Source organism: Grus americana, chromosome 1 (assembly GCF_028858705.1).
Source record: "Grus americana isolate bGruAme1 chromosome 1, bGruAme1.mat, whole genome shotgun sequence".
NCBI classification, from domain to species: domain Eukaryota; kingdom Metazoa; phylum Chordata; class Aves; order Gruiformes; family Gruidae; genus Grus; species Grus americana.
This window is the reverse complement of record NC_072852.1, coordinates 103,081,284-103,095,072: the sequence shown is the minus strand read 5'-3', so window position 1 is coordinate 103,095,072 and position 13,789 is coordinate 103,081,284. Positions and strand designations below refer to the sequence as shown.

Sequence of the window (13,789 nt, the reverse complement as noted above, 5' to 3'; positions counted from 1 at the left end):
AGACAGGGAGGAAGCCCCACCTATCCCGCCCGGGGCGAAGCCGCCCACCGGGCCGCGCCCAGCCCTGCGCGCCTGCGCACGGCGGCTTCCCCGGCAAGCCCGCCCCCCGCGGCGCGGTGCCCGCTGGGAGCTGTAGTCCATCGCCGGGGCCCCGTCGCTAATAGGAGCCAGCGAGGCGACTCCGCTTCCCGTCGGCCACCGCGCCCCCAGCCGACAGGCGCGGCTGTGCCGCCGGGTGCCGGCAGTGACAGCGCCGCTGCCATGGGCTGGGGCACCCGTCTGGGCCTCCTGGGCGGCCTGGCCCTGTGGGCGCAGCGACGGCGGGCAGCGGCGGTCGCCGCCCAGGACGACGGCGGCGGCGACAGGGAGCGGCGGGACCTGGAGCTGAAGCTGGTGCAGGTGGTCTTCCGGCACGGGGCGCGCACCCCGCTACGGCCCCTGCCGGGGGCAGAGCCGGTGAGGACGGGACGGGCGCGGGGCTGCGGAGCGGTGGCGGCTGCCCGCGGGGCTGCGGTTGGCCCCCTCACCCCGGGCCGGGGGGGGGTGTCCGCTGCTGAGCTGCTGCCGTGCTTCCATCAGTCTGTAAACGTTTGGGGTTTTTTTTTTTTCCCCTTCCCAAGGCACTACCGAGAGTAAATTTGTGGCAAATGTGGGAATTTGGGAGCTAAAGTGGAACGGCGACGGCCTGTTAGTGGGTCGGGCGATGGCGGAGGGAGCGATCCCCGCTGTGGCCGCAGGGAGCCCTCAGAGGAAGGGCGCAGGGATGGGCATCGCGGGGCGGCAGGCGCTGGCAGCGGCGCTAACACAAGTGATTGCTGCTCCCGGGGACTTGGCTCTTCTACACCTAGCGCTGAGCCGTTCCCCGCAGCACTACGCATTACAACAGGTACTCGCTTGCCTCAGTGTTGCAACCGATCCGTCTCCCCACGGCCTCCAACGAGGCAGCCTCTTGAGCTGGCAGGTATTAGTTCTGGTAGTTTGCTAAAGAAACTTTTCAGTGTGTAACAAATAGCAGCAATAGCAATTGTCTACAGATTCTTTTCCTGTAAGGGGAGGAAAGCAAGTACTGCATTTGACACGCATCACCTCTGCATGATGTACAGCAGATCAGCAAATCTAAGATGCAGCACTGCTGTTATTTCTGTCTGTGCTGTACAAAGAGATTGGTTCTGTCTGGGTCTGTGCTGTTATTGGTAAGGCAGCACACAATAACAGCCCAGCATTGGTTTAATGCTCTTGAAAGTCCTCGTTTTCCACTGAAGCACTGATTGTTTGTTTGTTTTTAAGCAGGTGGAATGGCATCCCACCCTTTTAGATGTGCCAGCTCAGACTAAGTTTGATTACATGGTGACTGACCTGAATGGAGGGCCTCGACCTCCCTCGCCCTATGAGAAGCAGTACCAAAAGACCACGTTCAAGGTGAGGCTGTCTTTCATGAGGGTTCATGTTCCCCCTGTAGACTTTTTTATTTCTATATTCCACTGGTGACCCTTCCTTTTCTTTGCACTTAGGGTGGTGCAATTGCAGGACAGCTGACAGCAGTAGGGATGCAGCAGATGTTTGCTCTGGGGGAAAGGCTGAGGAGAAGCTATGTGGAAGAAGCCAACTTTCTCTCACCAACATTTAAGCCTGCTGAGGTCTTGTGAGTCTCTCGTTTCCCTTCTGGACCTTCCCTTGCTTCCTCTCTCCTAACAAGTAGCCCTGTGCTAGGGAAACTTTCTGACCAGCACACACTTCTCCACCATATAACAGACTGGCTGCCCCCAAGCCTTCGGCTTTGCTTAGCCTGGAGAGCCTGATGCTAAAACTCACTCATGCCACAAAGCATTCAATTTCCTGGCAGTCCTGAGGGAGAACGCCAGGGTCAGATTCATCTCACCCTACGTTTAGCCATTGACAGTGGTATTATGTGTCTTTATGGTGAGTGAAGAGAAATAGGTGTTTCTGGAGCAACTCACTGTAGATTACATAGCTAAAGTTCAGTGAGACAAAGCACACCCCTGCTGCTCACATCAGTAATGCTGGGAGTGGCTGGTTTAGGATGAGATAAAAATCACACCAGAGAAGTACCAATTGGTTATCTCCACTGTCTCTAAAGGAAAGTGAAAGGGCAGTTCAGATAGGGCAGTGTGTATTTTTTAAGATAGCTATAGTATGGCAAGATGAATCCCACCACAGGTTTCCAAAGCTACAGTGAGAGCAGAACCCTCAGTTCCAGCAAGTCCTCCCCAGCTGCAGCCGTGTGCGTGTGAAGGAGAAAGTGCTACCTCATGAACTCCTTTCTCTCTTACAGTATCCGTTCCACTAATATTTTCCGGAATCTGGAGTCCACACGGTGCCTGCTAGCTGGGCTGTACCAACAGCAGAAAGAAGGTTGGGGAGACTTCTGACCAGCACCTTTCCTTTCTCAGTCTTCCCTAGGTGCACGTACCTCGCACATCCCAACTCTCTCTGGCTCCTGGTTGTTACTTCTTCTCCCTCTTCGCCATACTCTCCTGGTTCTGTATGTTCTTTATCAACTTGTCACTTGCTCCCTCTCTTTGTGTAGCTTTCTGCTGATGCTCAGCTTGGATCTGTTGCCATGAATGCTGCAATTTCAGACCTACTGACGAGGTTAGCATTAACCTGCTTCAGAATCAAGAGGGCAAAAAGTTCCGGATCACAAGATGCACATCGGAAAAAAGTTTCTCAGAGAAACCCAAGTATCTTGGCCATAGGACCACCAAGATCCTTAACAAGTATCTGAAGTAACTTTCAGCCGTATCCTACGGTTGACAACTACTTGTATGCCCTAGAAATATGCTCTGGGTTTTGAAGCTCTCACTTCTGCTCCCTCTGTATTCAGTTCCAGGAACAAATAGCAAAAGTGACTTGCCAGAGCTCCTTACACCTCATGACACAGAAACTAATTTTCATCACATACAAACACTAAAAAAAATGAACCCACAACTGAAAGCTTTACAAGGTGCACAGCAGATATCCCTGTGGAATTAAATGCTGTGTGCACAGAAACAAGCACAGCAGCTTGTGTTGCAGGTGATGGCTCAGGGGGAATTGCTAGTTGGCAAACACGGACTTGAGCACAAAGACTGTGGGAGTGATTAAAGCAGTCTAAAGACACTCAGATGCACTAGTGATCACAGAAGCTTCCTTCTCGTTCCGCAGGATCTGTTGTCATTGTCACTGATGAAGCAAGCTCTGAAATCCTCTACCCCAATTACCACAACTGCCAGCGCCTGAAATGCTTGAGCAGGTAATTACCAGCCATACCTCCCTATATGATTTCACTGCTGTTTCATTTCAGCAGTAGTAATTTAAAACAGCACGTTTTCTTCCCATTTCCCAATTTCTTCCCCTGCCACTTACTGTTCTTTGGGAATGGTTAGCTAGTTACAAAAAATACTCAGTGAGCAGAGTCATTTTCCAAGCAGTGGCACCAGAAAAAAAAAGAAGACTTTTTTTGAAAGACCAGTTTAATTTAGTCCATGTCTAGCAAATACTCATTACTATCTAATGTACAGCTATTCTGTGGCATTGCTGCAGGGCAGAATTAGTGTCATCTACATCCCTTAACAAGCCTTTCAAGTGTGGACATATTGGGCCTCCTTTTTATATTCAGCTTCTGGTTTGAGGGTTATTATAACATTCCTGTCACATTTATACCTTGAAGATACTGAAATATACTCAGACTTGACAAATTTAACAAAGACTAATGAAGTAAAATAAGGAACATCTTACCTAGAAAGAACGCTCATGTTTGCGGAGTCAAATACTCTAAATGCCTGTACCAGGTTGGACACGGAGTGGAAAGTGAACAAGAGAGGCAAATGTGTTACAGTTTGGTTGGGTTGTACATGAGCAGATATTTGTCCAAAATTCCGGAGTTGTCAGAATTCACTTGCAAAAGCTGATTATATAATGCTTGACTCTGCAGGCAAAGGGTTGTTCTTGGCAGTGGTAGAGTGACAACCCATAGCAGCAGTACATTCAGCCTCCTCTAGTAATATCAACTGTCCAAAAAGGGAGTAAAATCTGCAAGCTCTCCTGCTCCCTCCCCGCAGCCCACCAACTGAGCACGATTTGTGGCCACCACAAGGTGGATTTTTTAAACCACAGTAAGAAGCACTGCCTCAGCTTACAGGCTACCTATGCCAGAACTTCAAGCATATTTGATGTCAAACAGAAACTAGAGCTGTTCCTTAAAAAAAAACCCAAACAAACAAACAAAAACCCCAAGCCCACAAACTTCAACTTTTCCCACCTTCTCCCCAACAGATGAGGGTCAGAGAAAACAAAACCTATGCAACATATTTTGCTTGATGTACATGGCCAGCATGGATATTCTCAGCTAAGCTTTTTAAAATAAAATTTAAAACAGTGTGAACAGGCAAATGGCTTCTAACAAAGCAAGAGATGGATTTAAGCTATGAGTGAGTATCTAGGTGTTTCCTTTTTCCCACACCATACAGCAATCAGTTCAAAGCTCCTACCCTTTCTTCTTTCATAAAGCAGTTGAAGGCTACTCCCTGAAGACAGACTTGTACTGTTCCAGCATGACCAGATCTGTTAACTGATACACAGCACTTGTGTATGGGAACCACTTCCGAGGTGTTCACTTCTCATCTTAATTTTTTCCCCCGCCTCTATGAGAGCGGATAGCCAGCTCTGATCCTTGACATCTAGATGCAGCGTCTGTCTGCTCTGCAACTTAAGACTCCCAACATCAGGAATCCCTCAGTATCCTGTGGTGCTTCTCTTCTACCCTTCACTGACATGAGACAACTCCACTAGGCTGGGGTTTGTGAGTGAAAAGGTTTTGTTTTCTTAATTCCCTGCCAGGCATAAATTGAAGAGTGCTCTGCAACAGCCAGGTATCTCTGATGACTTGAAAACAATTAAGGAGAAGATGGGTATTGATGGTGAGAAGTCTGTGGATTTTTTTCTCCTCCTTGATAACATTCTTGCTGAGCAGGTGAGCCAAGCAGTTCTGTTGCACTGTCACAGAAAGAAACTTCCCTTTACCATGCATTTGGAGGAAACCACAGGGTGCCAACACATACAGATACCACTGGGTACCCCAGTACCTTTCTATGCAATCCAGAAAGTTTATAGAAATATCATGGCCTTTTTAAAAAGCAAGATGTGGAGTCAGCCTTGCTCTAGGATGGATGAAGGCTCAGCTCCAGTATTTACGTTCCTGCCTTGAAATCCAGTATCTCTTTCAAGTGTAACGAAGTAGAGCTAAGAGAGCAGTTGGGCCGTCCTTACCCCATTATGAAGTGCTTTCCCTTTTCTGGCAGTCAGCACCTACCAGAGTCATTGTAATTCTGGTTCCAGCATACCACCCATGAGCCAGATGGCTTCTGCTACTGGAAGGGAGCCGGGCACATATACTACTCCTTAGTACCTCTATTTTGCTGGAGCTACTGGTAATTGGTCTGGCTGTCAGTTGAGTAGCTCAAGGCGTTACACACCCTTCACACAGAAATGTATCCTCAAGAACAAACATCCATCCTTTTGGTGCATGGAGCAAGTCCGTATGTTTAAAACCATCCTAGAACTCCTCACGTGAATGCCATAGTACAATAGTGTAGTGCAAATGCTGTGACATGAACAGCTGTTCTCTGCGGGCAGACATCCATGTGTTTTCAGGCTGGGTTCAGAAAGGGGCAAACCCTGTTGTTATGCTACATCTTCTCCTTCCAGGTGCACAATTTGCCAAGCTGCCCTGTGCTGAAGAACTTTCAGCAGACAGTTGAGCGTCGATCTGTTGACTCAATTCTTTTCCTTCTGGAAGATGGTTCGAGGTGATTGCCTGTATCCGTGCCTCCAGCCTTAGGGGTTGTCTTAGGCTTACCCAGGGTGGATGAGCTACGCCAGCTTACTGCAGCAGACAGAAGTCCTTTCTGATCTGTTCCATTCCCCCACCAGAGGCTACCACCCCTCATGAAGTTTGTGCCTCGGCCATCTCAGTGTAAAGTCCAGTGCCTTGAGTCAGGAACATGAGCTAGGAAAAAAGAGTCCACACTGAGGAGGCCAGGATGTGGGCTCATGTCTTGTTTTGGTGACAGTTGTGGAGAGAGTAGTCTCCAAGGAACAGTAGTGAGGCACTGAGGTAGGCAGTGAATGCCTCAGTTGCCACAGTTGTTTATGTGAACCAGTGTCAGAGGCAAAACCAGAAGGGAACAGGAGACACTGCCAGCCTGAGCACCGAGGCTGCCCTTGCAGATGCACAGCTACAATCTGAATTCCAGCCTGGGAAGTTTATCCCAGGGATGGCACCTGCACAGCTGGGCTGAGAAGTGTTGATGCTGGTAGAAAAGGTGATGCCAGGGTGTGCACGCATGTAACTACTTGCAAAAGAATCTGCTGCTACATGCAGTTAATTACCTCCTCCACAGCTGTCTGTAAAGGTGGCTGAGTTGCTAGCCTAGCAGCTGTTTTCCTTTCAGATTCATTCACAGCTGCCCTATTCACCAGCTCTTCGCAGGTGGTGGTATAGGACTGCCTTTTCCGTTAGGGCAGTTGCCCTCAGCCTTTTCTTTAACTTGCATTGGAGATCTCGGGTAATGAAAGACTGATTTCCCCCACTCCCACAACACCCGGAGAGCCACAGTCACACTCATCCTCCATTTCCACTGATGTATTAATTAGGTAGAGGGAATTTCTTCACACCAGAAGTTCTCTGAAGATCTCCTCTTTGTTCAATCCTTGTTCAATACAAGGATAAAAACTAATTTTTAAATATAGTCAACCACCTTCCCACCAAAGACCCCAAGCACTTTTGCTGTTTTGCAATCAACTACAGTCATCTTCCTTAGCTGAAAACCATGCATCCAAAAATCACAACTAGGGAAACAAAATAGCATAAAGAACATCAAGGAGCTTCTATGTTTCCCTTGATGTGGGCCACACCTCATGAGACAGCTTGTTAACACTTTTCCCCTCCTAATCTGCAATCATATTAGAATCGCTGTGGTGACTATGCAACTGCTGAAATAAAAAGTTAACCATAGGAATTGCATTTAATAGTTCTTAGCTACACTCAATACATGTTATAAATTTGTAAGAGAAATGCATGTTCCCAGGTGTTCATTTAAAATTATTTCATTTGAAAGTTTTAAAACTAGTAGATTTATTTCTGCTTCTTTTCTAGAGAAATTCTTCAGATGAGTGTTGGTCTCCTTTTCTATACCTTACAGAAGAACATTACAGAAGCAGTAGATCCCTCATCTCCAGCTGAAAAGGCCAGGTACAGGGCAGATCTCTCCCTCTAATCCTTATAAATTCTGACTTGCTGTCAGTGTGAAAAGCGGGTTCAGAAAGATGTTGAATGTGTGTGTAAAGAGGATGAGCACTTATCTGCTAGGAAAAGCATGAGTGCCATGTTTGCTTCTGCTGAGGCAGGCTGTATGTGCAGCATACTGTTTGTGCAATCAAAACACTAGCCCTGAGCCTTGAGTGCCTTATTGTAGCATGAGTGTCTTGCTTTCCATGGAGGAACACAGCTAACATTTTAGGTTTGGTTGTTTTGTGGGGTTTTTTTCTCTCCTTCTTTTTACCAGAAAGCTCATTCTCTATGCTTCTCATGACATTACCCTTATTCCTCTCCTGGTGGCACTGGGCACCTTTGATCGCAAGTGGCCACCTTATGCTGCAGACGTGACCCTGGAACTGTATCAGCACCAGCAGTCCAAAGAGTGGTTTGTTCGCATGTCTTACCATGGAGAGGTAAGATCGCAGGGGAAGTCCATCTTATCAGCCTTGGGCTTTTGGTTTTGCTATGCGTGCCTGTAAAGCTGTGAAACGAGACTTGTTCCGAGCATGCCATCAAGCCAGATAAAGTAAAACACCTAGAGCACATCCATGGTAGCCAAGATATCTTTTCTGTTGAGCGGGCCATTGATCTAGTGCGAGTTTAGGCAAAGACTTTGAACCTCTGCCTCTCTGTGTCTCTGCCTTGACTAGCCTGTCTCCCTGCCCCAGAATGCATCAGTATCAGCAAAAAAAAGGGCTTTGGCAATGCACAAAATCTGTCATTTTGTCTCTTTGCCTTTGCAGGAGCAAGTGGTGAAAGGATGTAGAGCAAGTCTCTGCCCACTCAAAGAATTTCTAGAAGTTCTTTCACAGTACTCAGTCAGTCCGGAGGAGTACAATAACCTGTGTTCCCAAATGGAGGGGAATCAGCAAACTCACTCATAAAATACTTGTCTTAAATTAAAATTAGTTTATTGTCACAATCTTTTGACTTTTTTTTATATTCCTGCCAGCCTTCCCTATTCAAAAGGTATTTTAGATGAGGTGACTTTTTCCTACCAGACACAGGGTGGCACAGTGTCACTTTCTGTTAGCAGCAAGATGAAAGAAGATGCATAACAGAATGACTCGAGTTCACTTCTGAGGTAGCCACACAAAAGCAGAGAGAGGCTGAAAACAGCAAGGGAGAGAACAGACCGGTTTAAATTGCCCTGCTGCTTCAGGAATAAGGAGAGAAAACATACCTGTTCCTCAGACGCTGGGTCTGTGGGATGAAGCCCAGCTTGCTCTGTACTACCAGCCTTGAGAGCTTTGACATAATGATTGCTTTTATGTGTGGCGAACTGCAGAAGCCACTGTGCCTTTCCCTTTCTTGTGTTGTGTCGGAGGGTTGTTCCGCAGACAGATGAACCTCCCAGATTGCATAGCATTTATCTACCCCATCTTCTTGAGGGCATTTTTGTGCACGCAAAACCTCTCCAAAGGGACAGAAAGCTTTCAAACCTCTTCCCTGCACTCCTATAATTATGGAAATTCTGTTGCGAACATGCAAAATAACCACAGTGGGCCAAGTACAAGAACATGCACTCTCGGTGAACTCTGCTTAATGTGCTTTAAACAAGTAAGTCCGGGGAGCTGCTCTTGACTTCAGTTTTGGGCAGCGTTGCACCTATTTTGCACTTGCGGAAACAGGAATACACCAGCATAGCCAACACAAGTACTTCTAGCTCAGATGATGATGCTTCTTCCTGTAAGACAGCGATAAGGGTCACTATGTTGCCAAAATCCCCAGTTTTCAATCAGTAAGTAAAACTTGGATCCTGACCTACTTTCTTTGGGATGTGTAAAGGCTAAACTAGGGGGACCACTTAGTAAAACGGCCCTGCAGTTTTCCTTCTGCGTTACCCCTTCTCACCTAGCAAAAACAGACTGCAGTGATCTTAATGCAAGTCACTGACAGATATGTGACTGGAGGCACTACAGTACCTGCTCCCTGAGAAGCGTGGGCTGGATTTACCTCTACTCTTTCATTAGCCTGCCCCCACCACAATTACATGTTGACACCACGCACGGTGAATGGAATAATTTGAATACTAAATACATTGCTGGAGGTCTCACTGAACTGCTGTTAGAAGCTGTCAAAAAAGCAGACAAAACATTGTTATTTTCCACCAAGTTTTTATACAGCCTAAAAACATAGTGCCATTATATAAAAATCAATGACCTACCCTTGCTTAAGAACAGCGCGTTCTGCTCTAATCAAGCTCCTGCTTATGCACGCTATAAAGTATTTGGAGAACGGCAATGGAAACATTAGGCATACAATTGCAAGTTATTTGTGAGGCATGGACTGCTTGGAAAAGGGGTGTTGGGGAACAGCATCAGAAGCTTTGGCCATACCAGTAGACAAAGCGGGAATCCATGTACCTTCTCCTAAACAAGGACTAGGAGCATCTCCCAGCAAAACTGACCAGCAACCAGGTTTAAAATGGCAACATGGTCAAGACCCACAGAACTCGCAGTGCACACAGTCCTAGTACACGCAAGGTTGTTAAAGGGCACTGCATTCACACCATTAAAATAATCAAGTCACTCTAGGCAGGGTAACGTACATTTCAGTAACAGCAGAAGACCTCAGAAAACAGGCCAGCTTCTTGGCAGTGGCCAGGAGGAAACCTCCACTAGGAAGAGGTTATTTCATCCTTGTCTCTCATGGGGTTTCTGCAGTGCCCTCTGTGCCCCGCTCCAGCCTCACCCTTCCCCTCAGCGTGGAAGTGGTTGGGCCACGCGTCAGTCTCATCCCACTGAGCAGCTCCATGGTAGTTGTGGCCCACAGTATGAAGGAGGAGTTATTTCTGACTACGACGAGAGTAAATGATGATTTCAGAAAAGAATTGGTGGGACAGTGGAAGAGTTTTAAGACTAAAGGGCACAGCTAAGGGGGAAGTGCTGAACTGCAAACACAGCATGGAAGAGCTGAGGCATTTCTGAGAACATGGGATAAAAATTTCCAGAAATCAACAATTTCCCAGGGAACCAGTGCATTTACATGAATAGGCCGACTCTTTGCAAGAACTGGGGAAGACACAAATCCCAGGGGACAGACAAAGAAATCCAAAACTTTCTTACTCTGGGCTGTTAATATGAGAACTGCTAACATGAGCAGCTAACACGCATGTTCAACCTCAGGTTCCCTCAGACTTGGGCTGGAGCTGCTAACCCAAGTCAGTCTGCCTCCCTTGCTATGCTAGTCCAATGCAGTTAACACAGGTTAGTCAACTTAAACATAAAAGTAATTTTTTTCATTTTTGGATTGCAAACCTATCCTCATATAAGGCAGTGTTGGTATAGTAGGTAATTGGCAGGAAAGATGTCATATTTAGGGGTTTGTTTTCTCATCATATAAAACATCCTCTTTCAAAGTTTCCAGTATCCCAGACAAAACAGCATCACTGGCTAAAAACTGAAAAATCTTTTAGTTAGAGGTCACCTTGCCAGAAAGATGACACAGCACACATGCAAGACAACTTACCTTTTTTAGGTTAAGATTTACTACCAATCAATACAGTGAAGTGCACTCTACTAAATTCAGGCCTATATCAAACATGGATAATTTCTCAAGAAGTATCAAAACGGGGACCAGGTTTCAGCCAACAGCCTGCCAAGGCTGCATGAGGAAAGCATTCACCTTCCCGAGTGCAGAACACCACCACTGAAACATAGCCTCTTCTGCCACCAGAATGAAAACCAGTGTAGTAGATGGCCAGCATACCAAGCACTGCAAAATTAAGCCCCGTGTATACCATATTTGTATTAGCCCCAACACTCTGGCACAACAAATGTTGCATTCCAACAGTTGAAGTGTGTTTAGGATTCACGCTTGCCCTCAGGAAGAGTCAGGCACCCACATCTACGCCAAGTCAGGATACGTGTGTTGTATCAGAAGCACCACCAGCACTCAGATCCCAACCAAGACTGATGCAGATTTGATCTCTGCACCCTGGTCTGTCTTCTGAAATGTTACCCATTAGATACCACTAGGAGGTCAGGACTAAACTCGTAAGGCCGGCTACTTGCTTGTCATTTTCTGTGGTAGATTAGCTAGCCCATGATACAGGTACAAAGCTCGAGTTTATTTGGACAGTGCTTAAAACCGCCAGTGTACTTCACAGATGACCTGTTTGCAACAGTCTACTACTTTAAAACAAACAGATTTCAAATATTTTAAACTTTTGATTTAGCAGGCACATTACTTTGCCTTTCAGAAGTTCACCATCTGCTGGGTTTACCTTTTAAGTCTCTCCGCACTCCGGCTGCGCAGCCATCTGGGATGAGATAATTTGAAGAGCAGACTGTTTCCTCCCATGTTACTAGAGAGGAAGAGCAGCCAAGCATGTATGAATAAAGTCTATTTCATTCTTTCAAACAAAGGTGGAGGAGGATGATTCGAAAGTTTAAAAAAAAAAAAGAGGAGGGGGAGGGGAAGAAAACTAAAAACAGCAACCCCACTTTCTGTCTTCAACTGCACCATGACTACCAGAGCTGAGTCACAGTTACTATTGATTATAAATAAGCAGGAGAGAACAGAGCCCTGCTTACAGATCCCAAGGTGAATTTGCAAGGCTGGCAGCTAGAAAGCTTTTTCATTTGTGAAGCAAGAAGGGGAGAAGTAGCATCAGAGCAAAACAAAGTAGTTCAGGCTACATCTACAGAGTTGTTTTTCTGTCTGGAGCCAGCTAAGGCATTAGCATCTCTTGTCCATCAGCTGGTGCACACCAGGCAACACCACTGAGGCTAAGTGCACCTACATGGATGCAGGAGAATCCACATCATCTGCATTTTCGGTAGGAAAAAATCTCATTAAGATACCAAATGCCAGCATCTTAAGTTAGATGGAGACAGAAGGAACTTTAATTATCCAGCATCTTTAAAACGTATCCTTTCACTACCAAGTAGCTTTGAAAGTGAGGCCCCTATGCTATTTTTTCTAGGAAAAGTCGCAGTCATCTCAAATCCTTTGCTATTCAAAATATCTCAACAGGCATAGGAAGCACTGAGAAAGACTGTTTAAAAAAACCCCAAACCCTCCAGGTTATTTCTATGTCCATCAACAAGTTTGCTTTGTTCAACATGGTAAAAACAGTCAGGAGTCACGTTAAAAAGGTTGCACTGTGACAATTCCTGTGCAAGGTCCTAAAAAGGGAGCTGTGCAACCATTTAGAGAAGAGGTAACTCCACTGTACAGAAATAACATTTACTGTGTCATTGTCAGCTCCTTCTAAAATCTTGACAAGCCGTGCTTCAGGCACGCTGCTTGTCTTGTTAGAGGGAAGCACCACAACATACATCCTACACTTTGTCAAAAGAGTAATTCTCACCCAAAATCATCGTAAATTTGCATGACAGCACAAAGGTGAATTTAGAAGTAGGCAACAGAAGGCTCTGAGGCTTGCATGCTTCCAAAGGTGGATGGCTTCACTCATTTTCTAACACTAGCAACTAAACTTTGGTAAGCCAGCCACAGACAGCAATTCTTTTTGCACCTGTAAAGGGTCAGTCAACTCTGAAAAAAAAACCCCTCTCACACGCAAGCATATTAAAGATATTCATTCTCCACATGAAGTTTCACACTAGTAGCCAGCCCCTGAGGAAACTACTCATTGAAATAATTTCAAAAAACAGTTAAGTGGAAGGAAAAACAACGATTACACACTCCATATATATAATGCCGGGGGACCAGAGAGCAGCCAGCCACAGAGCCCACACCTTGTCCATCCTGGTCTTCTCCAGGAGAGGGGCTCAACTCCCGATCCATGTTTTGGCATCCGGTCTTTCACTCCTCATAAACACAACCATAAAAATCTTCTTGCTGAAATTCTCTCAAAAGGCAAGTTAGAAAAAAGACAGGGGATTAGGAAGCGATCGATGAGAACTCCGGCAAAGCAACAATTTACCCAGCAGGGTTGGCTTGATAAAAATCTGCTCGCTGAGGATTTCTCTCTCACCTTTGTTATTTAAGTTCACCTGTTCCCGCTATCTGTCAGAGACCCTACCCAACCCAATGCCCCCAGGGGGACACACAATCCCAGCGCCCCACAGAGCCTTGGACTCCGGCGCTCGGCAGGCAGACACCGCTGCTTAGGGAAAGCTCAAAACCACATACCTTGTAGTGCTGCAAACACTCACCAGGAGGAAGCAACGGAGATGACAAGTTTCATCCATTCCTTGTCCCTCAACAAACTGAGGAAGAAAGACTGTAACTATTGTCCCTGGGGCATTCCGAAATAAGACCTCATTCCGAGAAAAAACAAATTCAGTTCAGGATTAAGCAAACAGAAATGCCTTGGAAGGAGCACGCAGCTGCCTACAGGCCAGACTTTTAGGAGCTGCCAAAGCTTACCCCACCTGGCCTCTGTGCTGGCTGAGATCACAAGGAAGAGCAAAGAGTCATCTGGCCAGCCATCTGATGTACACAGAAACAACTGGACTGGATAAAGAAGACAGTTCATTTTTGTAAGAAACAATATATTTT

General features: G+C 46.3%; 1 protein-coding gene across 4 annotated transcripts; it reads left to right on the top strand.

The window, feature by feature from the left end:
* The first annotated feature begins 216 nt into the window (after positions 1-216).
* ACP6 (acid phosphatase 6, lysophosphatidic) lies at positions 217-8,240 on the top strand. 4 transcript variants are annotated; one of them, XM_054807981.1, is made up of 10 exons: positions 217-456; positions 1,291-1,419; positions 1,512-1,642; positions 2,294-2,373; positions 3,166-3,253; positions 4,840-4,972; positions 5,707-5,807; positions 7,157-7,252; positions 7,566-7,731; positions 8,062-8,240. In XM_054807981.1, exons 1-10 carry the CDS (start codon positions 262-264, stop codon positions 8,200-8,202), a joined length of 1,260 nt encoding a protein of 419 aa, XP_054663956.1. In that variant the 5' UTR covers positions 217-261; the 3' UTR covers positions 8,203-8,240. The 4 variants fall into 4 exon arrangements, with proteins under 4 accessions (XP_054663956.1, XP_054663947.1, XP_054663964.1 ...); XM_054807972.1 differs by having other exon boundaries at positions 1,288-1,419; XM_054807989.1 differs by lacking the exons at positions 2,294-2,373; positions 3,166-3,253 and having other exon boundaries at positions 1,288-1,419.
* Positions 8,241-13,789: the final 5,549 nt, after the last annotated feature.

What these genes read in the sequence shown, in the direction of transcription:
- ACP6 (XM_054807972.1), top strand. Translation starts at nt 262, where the DNA reads ATGGGCTGGGGCACCCGTCTGGGCCTCCTGGGCGGCCTGGCCCTGTGG. An exon ending in ATAACATTCTTGCTGAGCAG is followed by an intron (nt 4,973 to 5,706) that starts GTGAGCCAAGCA and finishes TTCTCCTTCCAG; the next exon opens with GTGCACAATTTGCCAAGCTG. An exon ending in TCTCCAGCTGAAAAGGCCAG is followed by an intron (nt 7,253 to 7,565) that starts GTACAGGGCAGA and finishes TCTTTTTACCAG; the next exon opens with AAAGCTCATTCTCTATGCTT.